The sequence below is a fragment of the Mesoplodon bidens genome (genome assembly GCF_964165515.1).
Source record: "Mesoplodon bidens genome assembly, chromosome: 1".
Lineage (NCBI taxonomy): Eukaryota > Metazoa > Chordata > Mammalia > Artiodactyla > Ziphiidae > Mesoplodon > Mesoplodon bidens.
Genome location: NC_138176.1, coordinates 156082664 through 156098216, shown reverse-complemented (window position 1 = coordinate 156098216; position 15553 = coordinate 156082664). Strand labels below are relative to the sequence as shown.

General features: G+C 34.3%; 1 protein-coding gene across 8 annotated transcripts in view; it reads left to right on the top strand.

Annotated features, from left to right (window-relative positions):
- The window catches only part of PCDH7 (protocadherin 7), a 423965-nt gene that overhangs the window by 52174 nt on the left and 356238 nt on the right, over positions 1-15553 (top strand). The window contains exon 2 of one of the 8 annotated variants that reach the window (XM_081246618.1): positions 6152-6521. The exons of the other annotated variants lie outside the window; for them this stretch is intronic. Coding sequence (XP_081102744.1) covers positions 6152-6229 — 78 coding nt within the window. The 3' untranslated portion in view covers positions 6230-6521. Of the gene's footprint in view, positions 1-6151; positions 6522-15553 lie in introns of those variants that run through there. 8 annotated transcript variants of the gene reach the window in all.

Here is a 15553-nt window from a genome sequence, read left to right as displayed (position 1 = left end):
TTTCCATTTCTTTGAGATATAATTCCCATAAATTAAATGGAAATAAACTACTGAATTGGGAGTGAAGACATTTAGCTTTAATCCTAGGTCTGTAGTGTTACATTCAATATGTCTTGTCACCCCTCTGGGCCTCAGTATTATCACTGGTAAAGTGAATAATTTTGTAGAGGATGATTTCAAGTGAGTTCCTTATCTCTGGAGTTGTATTTCTGCATTAGTTATTAATATAATGTCTTTCTGTGTCCTAAAAGTCAATATTTTAATATGCTCATATCAATCCTTAAATCAACACTATTTAGTATTCACGAAAGTATTTATAAAAACATTTCTAGAAATTTCTAATGATCAGAAAGCAAGATTTTAAAGCTGGTCAACTACAAATCATATCAAAAGAGAATTATATTCAACTTAGAAATTTATCTATTATAATAAACCAAGGGACCACATACTCACGGCACCAGTTCTTACACTTTTAACATTATCTTTCATAAGCAGGAAACTGGTTGGTTTGATTTTGTAATTCTGTCCTGTCTCACCTTTACTTTTTCAAGACTCAGTTAATTCATTGGATATTTACTTCATTTCCTTGTTAGTGGATCAAACTCTTAGTAAGTTTATCCATCACCTGGAAACACTTTGACTGCTTTCTACTTCCTTCTGTGGGTGTTTAAGGCTACCCAAGTAGCTCTCAATTTCTCAGACACACGATTGCAATTTCAGTGGCATTTAAGAACAGCCGAGTTTGCTGTATTCATTTCATCTTCTCATTAACATCTAGTCTCTGTTTCTTTTGGGCAGCTTATTCCTTTGGCACATAAATACAAGCTAGTTCTGCTTTTGTTTCGAAAGGTGGCCAATACTATGGTCTGAAGATGATAATGGTGACAGCTTAAGTTTACATCATTTTACATTTTTATTCTCAGCTTTAAGAATGGAAATTCATTAATGCTCAACTTTGACCAAACGTCATTGGAACTGTAATGCTGGGATCCAGTCTAATGTTTTTGGTTGTTTAGTGCCTAGCCGTCTGTTTGAATTGATCCCTATTTCTCGAGAGAGTATTTCTTTAAACTATTATTTTTTTAAAAAAGCAAGAAAAAATAAAATTGTGAAATAAGACATACACGATTTAACCTTTAAGAACAGGAGGTTCTAGGGCAGGAATCCTTGAATACTTAATTACATTAGTTTTAACAAATAATTGTTTTCTGCATTCTCTGGCTTTTGACAGTTACCTTAATTTGTCCGTGTAATTCTAATGTAGGGTGTTCAGGACAGTTTTGTTGTTGTTGTTTTTAATTATTACATTGGTTTCTTTTATATGTAGACTTGAGCTAAGTAGAGAAAATAGCTCGTGATGGAGTTGAATGGAATTAGAGAAATCTCTGGTTTAGGCAGGGAAATCCTCTCACTGCCTCCTCACGTTACCTCACATATTCCTCACACACATTCTCTCTTCTCAGAACGCAGTTTTCCCTCATTTCTGTAGATGTCAAGCTTATCTATCTTTTATTTTAAGACCCAGCTTAGGTTCAATTAGTCCGTGAGCCCTCTTCCTCCTCCCCTCACCACTGTCTCTTCTCACTCATCAGAGCTCTCATAATTTTATCTACTGGGCTCTTATCTTTTTTTTGGGGGGGGGTGGGGCGGGGTACGCGGGCCTCTCACTGCTGTGGCCTCTCCCGTTGCGGAGCACAGGCTCCGGACACGCAGGCTCAGCGGCCATGGCTCACGGGCCCAGCTGCTCCGCGGCATGTGGGATCTTCCTGGACCGGGGCACGAACCCGTGTCCCCTGCATCGGCAGGCAGACTCTTAACCACTGCGCCACCAGGGAAGCCCTGGGCTCTTATCTTTTCCTCCTCAAGATTAGTAATCTGTTTATATTAGTAAACTGTATATATTTGTATAAATACTTTCCTCAGAACCAGGACTATGCCTTATGTTGCTTTGTATTTCCCCTGATGCCTCCGGCAATGCCTGTCACATGATTGGACTCTATAACCTTTGACCTTCTTTCTAACTCTGAGATTCTATGATTCTAACAGTCAGCCAGTCAATAAATATTGATTGCTTGGCTATCCAACCCAAGGGATGTTTTTGTTAGGGTCCAAATCATTCGTATTCTGTAGTCAGAGCAAAGTACCTATGATGAGGAAGTGGTATGATACTCTCTAGCCCCTTTCCTTCCATGGCCAGTTCAGTGGTTGACTCACAATCTAAAAGCCCTCTTTTCTAAAGAGTGCAGATTAAACAGTGCTAATGAATGGCCCTTTTGTGTGTGTGTGTACACTCTTACAAATGTAAATGGATATAAACTTCCCTTTCTTTGATTGGATAGGATTTGTCTTATTGGTTCCTTTCCTTTCTTTTTTTTTTTTTTTTTTTTGGCAGTTTAGACAACTTGCAGATATGTTGAAGTTCTTCTAATTTATTCACAAATTTAAGTAATTATGATAGAATCCTGAATCTGATAGATACATAGGCTTCTACAACTGAATTTCATAACACATTCATTTATAATAGTATAGGAAACTTGTGTAGTTTTGCTTATTATTCCTTAAACCATGGCAAAAATGGAGACATTTGCAGTTATAACTTAGCTGTTTATTTTTAAAAGATTCAAAGTCAAATTTAAAAAAAACAATTATGAGGAAACATAATGTAAAGGAAAAAAATCTTTCATCAAGATCCAAAGTTGGTTTGGGGCCCTGATTCTCCCATTATCTATGTGATTTTTTATATAAGGAGATTAAGCTCTCTGATCTTTAATTCCCTCATGTGTAAAATGAGCAAACTTATAATAGCTACTTCACAAGGACTTTGTGAGTTTAAGTTAGATAATTGAGTGCAATCTTGTAATGAACATCTATGCAGGTGATATATTAACTAATAATTATAATTTATGAGTTTTGCTACCTCATTTATATAAAGCAAAATGAAGTAAAACACCATAATACCATTCAGAATTGTCATTCTCATAGTTCTCCATTCACCAAATGCCATGTTTACCTTCTGTCCCACTTTCTATTTTAAATGATTTTCCAGTGTTTAAAAAAATAATAGATAAACTTTCGATGTTGATAGTGGCTCTGCCCTGACTCAGCTCCTATATCATGCATTTATGCTCTAAAATATGAATGTCCACTTCCTGTTCCTAGATTGCAGAAACTACCATCAATTTGATTTTCTGTGTCATGGAATAGACTCTAGTTTTTATATGATACCTTTTACTTTTCCCTAGATTTTAACATCAGTCAGAGAAAAAAAAAACAATGAATAGTCATAGAATCCTTTTACATATTGCCAATTATATGGAAACACATTCAACACACCCTTGTACTTAATTTCTACTAGTTACATAGGTGTGTGATTTACTTTTGAAGCATACCTAATAAAAATAAGTACAAACTAGATACATGTTCCTTTCAAAATATATATAGTTCCTTATTTATGGTTTGGAAGTTTTTTCAGAATTATTAAGAGTGTGTCTATTCCTTTGTGTGAGTGTTCATTTATTACACCTAAATATGAATTATTTTCCTATTCTCTGCATGATTCAGCTTCCTTGTCCTAGCACTAGTCACCAGTTGTTGGCCAGGGAAGTCTGGAAAAGAAGAACAAAGCTTTTATAAGTTAACTTTTTATTGATAATTTTTGATAATTAAATTCCCAGCTTATTTCAGTCTCTTTGGTTAGGAAACGGAAACTGAATGAGATACAAAGATGGCCTGCTAAAACGTGCTCCAGGAGTGGCTTGGTTTCGTCTTACTCTGTGTGTGTGTGTGTGTGTGTGTGTGTGTGTGGCTTGTTGCCTAGGTGATAGAAGAAATTGAGGAGAATGGCTGACGGGAAGACAAAAGCTGTGTCTATACATCCTCAACAGAATAGGACCTCACTGAAAGATTTGTTTGGTTTGATTTACTAGAGCCTATCTCCTCAGTGGCAGTGATCTGAAAATTGTTTCCAGGGCCATTTTAATTAGTTGATTAAAATCAAAACAAACACATCTTGGTAACATCCATTTCTACCCTGACCCTCACCAATGATTGTTTTCAGAATGATGATTCCTAAGTAGTTGTGCTTGAGCTCAATAAGTGATTTGAGGTATGCACTTTTGTTTTTAAACATGAATCTTTAAAGGTGAGGAAAGAATCCATTTTTCTTGGCTTCAGTGACAGGTGAATATTATTACACAGATGCTTTTGTTCGGTGCATCAAAACTTAAAACCACAAAAACGTGAAACCTGCCTTTACATAGTTAATTTAGGAAATGAGAGAGGTCTATTTTTCAATAACATTTTAATAAGAGGATTTCATTATGCTGCGTGGCAGTATGGTGACCATATTACATAATTGCATTCTAATTCTTGGATATGCTTTTAAGTTAATAGTATGTAAGGTCTTGAAAATAGAAGATGAAACTCTTTGAAACCTCTGATTTCCTGTTTTTATTGTTTTACTTGTTTATTTATTTATTGAAAATATATATACACATATATATAGTCACAGCACTTATCAAGTATTTAACTATTTATTATTTATTTATTATTTAACTATTTATCAAGTATTCAACTACTTTTGTGAAGTTATTCATTTACACACACACACACACACACACACAGTACCTAACAGGAAGATCTAATGTAGTCTAGGTGTGTATTATGGCTACATCACTGTAGTTGGTTTGGGAATAAAAAAAAATATCTCAAACTTTTAAATATTTAGCTTTCACCTTTGTATAATCAGTTTTTAAATGACGTGTAGTGTTTGGTTTTTATAAAATCAGATAAACTTTGTCCATCTAAAACTTACAACTTAAATCATGAACACTCACTTATCATAGATTCCTGGGTAAACTTGTCCTCCGTGTGTAATTGGCCAGAAAATATCCCAAGTTATGTTAACTTTTAGACCTGCTAGAGAAAGAAAAAAAATGTTCTTTTTATTTCTAAGAAAAGATAAAAATTAATTTAATAAATTAAGACATTTTAAAGCTGCTTAATTTTATACAGCTAATATGGATAATCTGCAGTCAGAGCAATTTTTAAACACTTTATGCTCTTGAATATAAACAATTTTTAAATTAGACATTACCTTTTTTATACCGTTTATTTTCAAATGTGAGTTATTTGAGTATTCAGTGAAAGAAATCATTTACTTCTTTTTAACTTTGACTCTCATTTGCTGATTCACTGTGACACTGGAAATTAGGTGCAATATACATATAGTTTTTAATTCTTAAAATATTCAAATTCTTTTGGTAGTGAACTGTAGCACTTTTATTTTATGGAAGTGATTCATTATCTTTTTGGCAATATTCAATCTCACTAAAGGCTTTCCTGACATCAACTGCACCATCAAACTGGAAACAATATTCTGTGTACTTTTTGGCACTCAGAGCAGAAATCAGCCTATTTGTCAGGCTCAAGTTCAGAGAAATAAATATTCAACACTATTTAAAACTCACATTAGCACCAAAACGTTTTGAAGGAGTATTATCATCACTTTCATTCCTGGAAAACATTGCCTTCTTTTGGTCATGACTTTGAAGGGGAGAGTAATTCATCCTTGACCAGAGATTAGCGGACCATTTGTTGATAGTGTGTAAATTGCTCAGATTTCTATAGACAGTGAGCATCTAATGATTGCATTTAGAGACTAGAAAGCTACTTTGAAGGGTGTGAACATTCAGATCAAGCTCACCTCCCAGAGATCTTAGGGACAGTACATTGTAAAAGCAGTGACAACAGAATTACCATTTCATTCTTCTTTGTATTTATAGTATAAATAAAGCCAGCAATACCCCCTCTCCTGAGAGCCCCTCTCCGGATGACATTTCATAGCCTTCAAATACTTGAAGCCTGAAAAACAATTAATTCAATGTTTCTTTTACCGTGCAAATATCTCTTGTCAGAGATAACATCCAAGAGATTAGCCATCAGTATTGATCTAGGTGCCCCAGGGTTGTTAATTGTAGCTAGAACAGTTATGTCTCCATGACTTCTGAAAGAGGTTATGGCCACTGCAAATATATCTTAAAGAAGGAAAGAATACTATCAGCCAAGATGTGCATCCAAACTTTGGAACTAGGCTAGCAAAACCCTACTCACATCCCTGTAAAGCAGACATATATTTTTGTATTTTTTATAGGTGGATACAGTGCAGACCACGAAACCCCCTGGCCACATTGAGGAATCGTGTAAAATGAATGTATGTGCTTATAAGTGAAATACATGTAATGTTCCAACTCAGTGTGTTGGATCCTAATAGACCTGGATTTGTCTTATGTAAAAAGAAATCGATTTCCAAGGGGCAGGACCACTAGCTGATTAAAACGAAGCTCTGATTTTGAAGAAAACAAAAATGGCTTTAAATTATAATCTCTGCAAAAAGGAATCAAACTATAATTTGCAACCAACTGAAAAAGAAAATCAAGCTCTCATATGGAATAAAGAAGGGATGTGAGAGAGGTTTTGCAATCTTATCAATTACTGTGGAGAAACAGAATGAACTATCATCATACTCAAGAGTATGAAAATAACAGAAAATCCCTTTCCTTCAGTTTGCACTTGAATGGACTCAAGCAAAGAATGGAGACCTGTATCCTGTTACTGTTTATGGTTAATAAGGTGGAGATTAATATAGATGTGATTTCATTTGCCTTGCTTGAACTAATTGGATGCATTATGTAGAAATCACCTGAGGCTGTGCTAGGTCAACAAAGAAAATGGAAATGTATACCTCAGGACTGAATTCCGAGAAAATTAGATTGTTCAAGGCTATTTCATAAGGCACAAAGAAGAAATACTACTGCTAATCAGGGATAGTGAGAAACTAGTGGACATGAGAGAAAATAAAATTTAGGTCAGTCTGATACTTGTTGAAACAATTTATTATGGTGTTAAAGTAGAAGCTCACAATATATCTCACAGACATTTTACACAATTTCTGATTGAATTTAGGATAAACCCTGTAAGTGTTAAAGGAATGTATGGCCATTATTTAATAGGAAACTGGCTTTTAAAATTTGTGGTCCTATGCATTTATGTATGCAGAGGAGGGCTTTTTAGATTTTGTTAAAAATGAATTGCATGCAGGATGTACCTCTTTGCATTATAGTTACTCAACTGAAGATACTGTATAAAATCTAATTTTTGTATGGGTGTGAGTGTATACGTATGCATTTGTGTGTGTGTGTGTATAAGTGGGAAGAGGTAAAATTTAATGATTGACATTTGCACTTTGGTTTGTTACCTAGAATGTAAAGAGGTAGAGTAAACCTTCTTAAGCCATTTTGTATGTGTCATGATCATTATTAAAAATTATTATTCACAAAGGAAACAATTCTGAAGACAGAATGACTACTGCAAAGGCTCTCCAATTAAGTATGATATTTAATACTATTGAGCCATTTAAATTAAAATGATACCAATGTCTGGAAATAATGAGAGTAGACTCTTGTGAAATCAGTTTGAAGACAGTTGGAAAGTCATACTATATTCCTTAAGGTCTCCACTCAGTGACAGAGGATGTGAATCACAGATTCTCTTATAGATGAGACTGGGGAAATATTTGTGTTCTAACTATAACTTTTTAATGTACCAATAAGTTACATGTGTTTTTTCCCCATTTTTCTTCAGTGTAAATTATATAACAAGTGATCATATATTAACATAGATAAGATAGTAAGTATTTAAAACAGATAGACATTTTTTGAGGTCACCATGTGCCATAATAATTTTGAAACTATTGTTCTCTGGTATTTGTATTCATTTCTCTTTATCTTACCCTTTAACTTTATAGTTGAAATTTTTACCTTTTCTTTCTATGTGACAATCAACTGAAGCTGGTACCCTATCTATATTATTGCAGGGATTTTTGTCTTTATTTATGCTATTATAATAAATTATAAGTCTACAAACTGTATAATTCTATTGTATTGCATATTTTTCTGTGACCAAAATAATAAAAAAGGCTACTTTATAAAATGTCTGTATTTTTTTTATTTTAAGTCTCTTAAAACATAATGAGATGTGTAATATATTCATGTTGCTGGTTTTTAAACTACGTTCTCTGCATCTTTACAATTTGAAAGTGAAGAGCTTAGCTACTTAAGATAAAGAGGAAAGCTTTGACAGAGATAAATTAGAGAATGTTTGGAGAAAAGCACCCTGAATGGGGTCAGGAGTCTTGATGCCAAATTTTACCCTGCTGTTAAACAGCCAGACCTGAAAGGATACATTTTTTGAGTTTTCAGGTGCTTAGATTTCTCATCCATAAATGATGGTTTTGGATTGCACTATCAATTTTAATATCATTTAAATTCTTAACTCTTGATAAGTAAACTTAATTCTTAGGTTTTGATAACTTAGAAATATTAACAGTGTGCTATGGAACACTGATTATATCAATAATCAATACTGATCATCCATATTAAGAGAATCATATGCTGTTTTCCACCAAAACTGACCCAAATCTCAACATACGCCTTAGGACCAAGAAAAAAATATGAATTTATTTTTGTTGCTGTTCCAACCTTAGTTTGACTTAATAGAAATATGTACTGAGGTACAAATAATCACGTCTGGGATCAATAGCTCCCTCTAAGTTAATTGAATCAAGCAGCACCCAAGTACAAAATCAATTTGTAACAGAGGAAATGTTTTTGGACTACCCTGAGTTGAATGCATTCCCTGGCAGAATATACTAAAGTGCTAGAACCAGTTTTTCTTGCTCTTTACCCCACAAGGATTGATCAGCACATGAAGGTCCCCGTAACTTCAAAGGCATTTCTGTACTTGGATCAGCCTGCTTGGGTTCAGAGGAGAAGGAAACACTAGCCCCTGATGTTTATTGCTGTAGGCTCTTTCATCTAATAGTAATTCTCTGCGTAAGAGAAGCAACAGGCAGAGGAGTCTTGCAGCTGTTATAATTTCACGAATAATTTTTAGTCTCAAAGTACCTCACACAGAAAAACAGTACTTTTATTTTAGTTTCCTGCTACTACTCCAACTGGGAAAGGTCAGAGAAACAGTGGGAAGCAAAATGAAATCATACGGATCATTTGGATTTTTTTTTTCATTGCCGTATACTGACTTGCAAAATAGTGTCACTTTCAATATCACAAAGATGGCATAGATAATCTTCAGGGATATTTAGAGATTTGGTCACACTGAATTTTTTTTCATTTAGGTGAATTTCTGGCCATTTATGGAACTGATTTTGATAATAAAATTTAATGTTGTCAATTTAGTCTTTGTTTTACAAGATTAGAAATTTAGATGGGAGACTTGCAGGTTTCCACCTACCAAGCCTCTCCCAAGACCCACTATTTCTAAATAAAACTTCTACCCTTGCCTCATGCCTCTATCCATTTGGAAAAAAAAGGGGGGGGGGGTGGAGCAAGGGGAGACTGCACTTGACTCAAGAAAAATGGCTATATAGAGCAGTGGAGCAACCGTGAATGAGAATTAACAATTGAAAAGTTACGTCCAGAATTCATCAGATTGGATGCACATGGGTAAAACTTTTGCCAAGATATAAAAGAAAATTAAAATATTATTGGGAATTAAAATACGTTCATTTGGGGGCTTCCCTGGTGGCACAGTGGTTGGGAATCTGCCTGCTAATGCAGGGGACATGGGTTCGAGCCCTGGTCTGGGAGGATCCCACATGCCATGGAGCAACTAGGCCCGTGAGCCACAACTACTGAGCCTGCGCGTCTGGAGCCTGTGCTCCGCAAAAAGAGAGGCCGCGATAGTGAGAGGCCCGCGCACCGCGATGAAGAGTGGTCCCTGCTTGCCACAACTGGAGAAGGTCCTCGCACAGAAATGAAGACCCAACACAGCCAAAAAAATAAATAAATACAATACAATAAAAAAAAAATAAATAAATAAAAATAAAATACGTGCATTTGGTTTCAGTTCTAGTTATTTTTTGAACTGCTATTATTCTACCTCTCTGTTTTGGTAAATATAATTTAGTTGAACAGATTTTCATATTTCTCTGATAATTTTTTAAACTTAAGTTACCGAGAGCCAACTCTGTGTAGATGATATATTAATTGCCCTATTTAATATTTATATCAACCTCATGAGGTAGATACTATTATTGTCATAACACCCCTTTTACAGATGAGGAAAATGAGGAACTGAAGGTTTTGGTAAATTTGCAAAGCTACAGAATTAGCAGGAGGTAGTGCTGAGCATTGAGCCCTGCCAGTCTGGTTTCTGAGGCTGCACTCAACAGGTGGGCCACAGAGCCTTCATGCCAAACACTATTATAGATGGGGGTTCAAGATAGGTTCTGGACCTATTTGGGGGTGCAGAGGTAAATTTTGTGGTTCCCTAGATCACATATCTATTAGTCTGAGTGAGGCCAATTTAGAACACATGACTTAGATGTGAAAGGTATTCAAAAGTTCTAGCTCACTGAAATATTGGATAAAGGTGGAATCTGTGATAAAAAGGTCTGTTCTAAATACTGTATACAGGGAAGAAGAGAAATTTTTCTCTAACTTACTTGCTTTGCATGCTTAAAATATATTAATATAAATATGGACTATTTGCATCAATTTTTTTTTAATGAAGACTTTGCTGCTGGTATCTGGGTGGACTGAGGAAAATGGCAGCTACATTCTTTGAATCAGGAGAGCTCCCAGTTTAATGGGAATTCCAGCTATGCAGGCTAATTATTACGATGCCATATGCTAAATGACGGACTATTACAGTGGTTAAGAGTTCAGGGTCTGGAATCCAGGCTGCCTGGGTTTGAAACGTGGTTCACACACATAAATGAGGTGACCTTTGAACAAATAACATCTCTCTGCTTCCATTTCTTCATATGTAATGTGAAGTTAATAACAGTATGTACCTCATAAATTAGTTGTGATGATTAAATGAGATTTAGCCAGGCAAAGTGAGTGTGACATAACAAAAGCTCAATAAACCCTGGTAATTATTAATTTTCTTAGTGTTGTTTTTATAATTGACCTGAATAGAGTGAGGTGGCTGTTGACTGATATGTTCATGGGCCAAAATAAACTCAGTATCACCGGCAAAAGTGAAATAAAAAGACACCTTACAGAAAAGTGTAATGACAAGCCCTCAGTATTCTCCATATGCTATGGTGTGAAATTCAGAAAAACTGTGCAGGTCCAGGTTCTCCAGGGAAAATGCATCAGTTTCTGATCTGCTACAGTTCAAATCTGGGAGCTCTGTAATTCTTTCAGGCATAGACAAGTGAAAGGAAATTGTGAAAGCTGAAATCAAACCTTTGTCATGATCCAATGATGAAAGTTTCCAAAAGGTTAAAGACCAATTTTTGGAGATCACTTTATACACAATCATAAGGGAATACAATTTTTTCTCATTATTATTAGCTTAAAAATTGTGAAACTTAAGAATGAGAACTATGTCAGGTTATCATAAAAACTAAGGGTAATGCTGTTTATAACAACCAATCCATAAATAAGTCATTGTTATTCTTTGCAATATTTAATAAATATATATTCTATGTGGTTAGGGCTTTATTTTCAAAGTCCTTCATTAAGCAGAAAATAGTGCTGCATTTATTGGATGATAAGATTTGACTGTATGAAATATAAACAAAATAAATACTTGCTGAATAGAATTGGATCATATTTACTATAAGGGAAGCCAGTGGCTTTCATTTTAAACATAGTTATTGGTTAAGTAAGCATATTGGAGTGGAAAAAACAAACAACCACTGAAAATGCTCAGTTTTGCCTATTTGAAACTACTTTTTAGATGAAATATATTGACTAACAATTGTGACTGTGGAAAATGTAGGCCTCAGAAGTGGCTCTGCATTTTTGGGAATGCATAGCATTGCTGGTGAAAACATGAGAAAGTTATATTTTGAGTTCATATCACAGTTTAACATCTCAGCATCTGAAAAAAAACCAAAGCCAACTACAGATTTTTATTAGACCATGCGTTTCAGTAATTTTTACACTTTTTATGAAAAAGTTGGCTACTCTATATTTTTGTGGATGTTAATACCTCTATAATAACCTATCTTATGCTGCTTTTTGTGAATTTCTAATGAGAAGTTAAAATTAATGTGATTAAAAATGAATATCTTTCTAGACTCTATCCTTAGATGTTTGGGGAAAAATGAACATTTCCTATTTTAAGAGATTGGAGTTCTGAGATCAGGTACAGCTCAGCCTGTTTTTTAATTGCCACTTCCCATTTTTGTCAGTGAAAATTCTGTCTCAGTCGCAGCTGAAGGGGACCTGGGTCTCTAATCTTTCTTCTTCTCTCTTTGTCTAGCTGTTAAAAGGCGGGTCAGCATGGACTTTTTCTGCCCTATGTGTCAGTCTCATGAAAGCAGCAGACATTTGGTATATGCATTCCAGAAGGATCAGAAACTGGCTGCTTCCCGATAATACATTTCAAGTGGATATAGCATAGTCTAACTTTCTGCCAGTTGACTTTTTAAAACCCCTGCATATTTACTAAAAAATCTGCCATTTTTTGGAACCCAAAATTGAAACTTGATTGGTAAAGTCATGTAATTGAAAAAAAAATTGTTAAGGAAAACACTGATAATATTAAGGAAACAATTTATTACATAAGACTTTTCCATAATCCTATGATGACTTGTCAAGAGAATGCCTCACTATTTAGATGATGTTTTAGAACATGTTTTTGAGGATGTCTTGCTATTAGTACTACATTAAAAGAGGTTGTATTCAAATGAATACCAAGAATCTGTAAACACATGTTCTTTTAATCTTTCAATAAACCATTTTTAATACTAGGAAGAAATGCAGTACGTATCTTACTCCGGGACTCCTCAGCAATCATGTGCTCGTGCCATCTGAGAGTAACATTTGGATGAAAGAGCATGATTAGAGGATTCTAAATTAGTGGTTACCAAGTTGAAATGACACAAAAATTAAAACAAAGTAATACAGCAATCTATTTCATGCAATATATTTCTTATACCAGTTAATTGGCAGTTTAATTAGCATGATGTTTCATGTTGTGGCCTAAGCCATTGTACTCCCAGTGGGTGTAATGGAGACAATGAAAAAAGAAAAAAAGAAAGCTTTAGAATTGTTAATGGTTATATCACATGCTAGCAGAATTAAAAATAATTCTTCATTTTAAAAGAAGAGAACATACATATGCTTTTTTTTCTGAATCCAGAACAGATTTTTTAAAAGAATTTGTATGGTATGAAATACTTCCATGAATTAAAAGCCTATCAAATATGTGCAAGTGTTAACTGAAGTACATTTTAAGTTCCAAGTGACCACAAGTAAATGACAAATAAATGACTAAAGGATACACTTCGATAAAAAAGAAGTTCCATTTACGATTTTGAGAGAAAACATAAAACATATGTATTAGGGTGATCATATTTTTGAAAGTATAATGTGATTGATAGGATTCTATTAAGGGCCATTGAAATGACTTACAAAGGACTGCAGTTTGGAAAGGGACAATGGAACTCTGCCTTTGGACAGGCCTGAGGAAAAAAAAATATGCATCTTAGAAATAATTTATAAAGTAAATGACATAAACGGGTCTCTCATCCCTTCTTCCCTCCCCAGTGAGAACATATTCATATTGTGTGTGTTTGATTTTATCACATGAAATGGAAGTTTCTGCCCAGCCAAAGACAGTCATCTTCCAGCTGATTGGTTCTGCCTTTTTACAACAGTGGAAAGAATGGCTGTATTAGTTATGAATATTGAGCCATAGAATATAGCAAACCTTCTGGAGGTACTTTTCTCTCCATTTTACACTGTTGACAATTCAGAACTTGCAAAGAAATAAAATATTTTGAGGATATGACTAGTATACCTAGATTTTGTCAAGCTTTCTTTCCCAATCACTGAACTCTGTTGGCCACCTCCTCATGGATATATCATTAGGCTATTCATTTCCGTTGAGTTTGCATACTATAGTAGGTCCAGAGGGCTTTTTTTTTTCCCTTTCAAAAATTATTCTGTAGCCTCCTTTAGCAGTTAATGTATGAATGCCACTTGGAATGTAACTTCGGTTATTATGTTGCTCACAGATATTTTATTGTACACAGAACTGAATATTTATAGAAATCTAAAGACAAAACCTTATAAAGAGAAAAAAGCAATTTTTCCCCCGACTCTTTCCTTTGTCTAACACATCAATTCAAATTGCTCCCTTATCACGTAGCAGAAATTTTTGGCAAATGGAATAGAAAGTATATAAAAACTGTGGATCTTTAATTGATAGTATATAATCAATCAGAAGTTCTATTTTCTAAAATAAGGACAATTGAACTTGTGATAAAAATAATTCAGTAAACATTTGTGCTAGGATGAAGACAAAGATGTGTGATTCTTAAGCTTCTTTCTTTTTAGTTGTTATTACATCTTCTGATGATCAGAATGTTGCAATTTAATTTTTGGTCTGATAGTTACCTGATAACGATCTGATCTGTGAATGATCTTTCAGTTTAAATACATTTACTAAGTATTTGAACTGCCGTATTTTGTCCTCTCTTGGGGTCCCTGTGAAAATATATGACTTAAACGTATACATAATTCATGAATTAAAAGATAAAGTGTTTAGAGCATTTATTATGGACCAGTCTTTGAGACTTTGGGCAAGCTACTTAACCTGTCATGTATTTAAATGAAGATAATAGAAGTCTTATGGTAATATTAGGAAAAGTGCATGAATTAGTATGCTATATGTTATATGTCATATAATGGGTTAATATAAGTTGATATATACCACTTATGGCCATGCCTGGCATGCAGTGAGAATGTATAAATAACAACTATTATTAAAGAAAGCCTCAGAAATTGACACCAGTCATGTAGCTATTCACTAGTTGAGCTAAGATTCCAGAAGCAGTTTGAACACAATTCACAATAGTGCCCACCATATAGTAGGTGTCTCTGAGTGCTGAGTGCTGTCTGCTATTAAAAACAGGCAAATTTGTTTTACACCAAAAACACTGGTCATGAGTTAGTTTGAGATTCGAACTTCAGATATGCCTGACTTTAAACCCATATTTCCTTAAACCCTTACAGGAATTTAAACTTGATTTTAGAATTGTTTTTTGGTGTGGACTAAACAAACTTTACAAATAAGCTTGCTGTTTAGTATGTCTTGGAAAGGTATTTTCGGGATTATTTAGAACATACAAACATGCTTATAAAACATGGTAATATTTATAAATGAGAATATTATAAAACATGATCAATTATCAATGGATACTTTGAGCTGTTTCCATGAGTCTCTTAACATTTAGAAACTACTCATTAAAACAAACAATGGTGAAATATCTAACAGGTTTATTTATTTATTTCTAGTAGGCTTCAGCAGGGTAATTTGGTAAGCTCATAGTCGCACTTTCATTTTCTTCGAATATTTGGAATTATATTAATCAAAATAAATTAAGTGATTAATTATGTTAATCACTGTCAGAATTGTGGGGAACACCTTTTACACTGTGACATGTTCTTTTCAGCTATTGCTGCATCATTTGTGTTGCCATTCAATTTTGTTTAACTGTGAAGAATGTTTT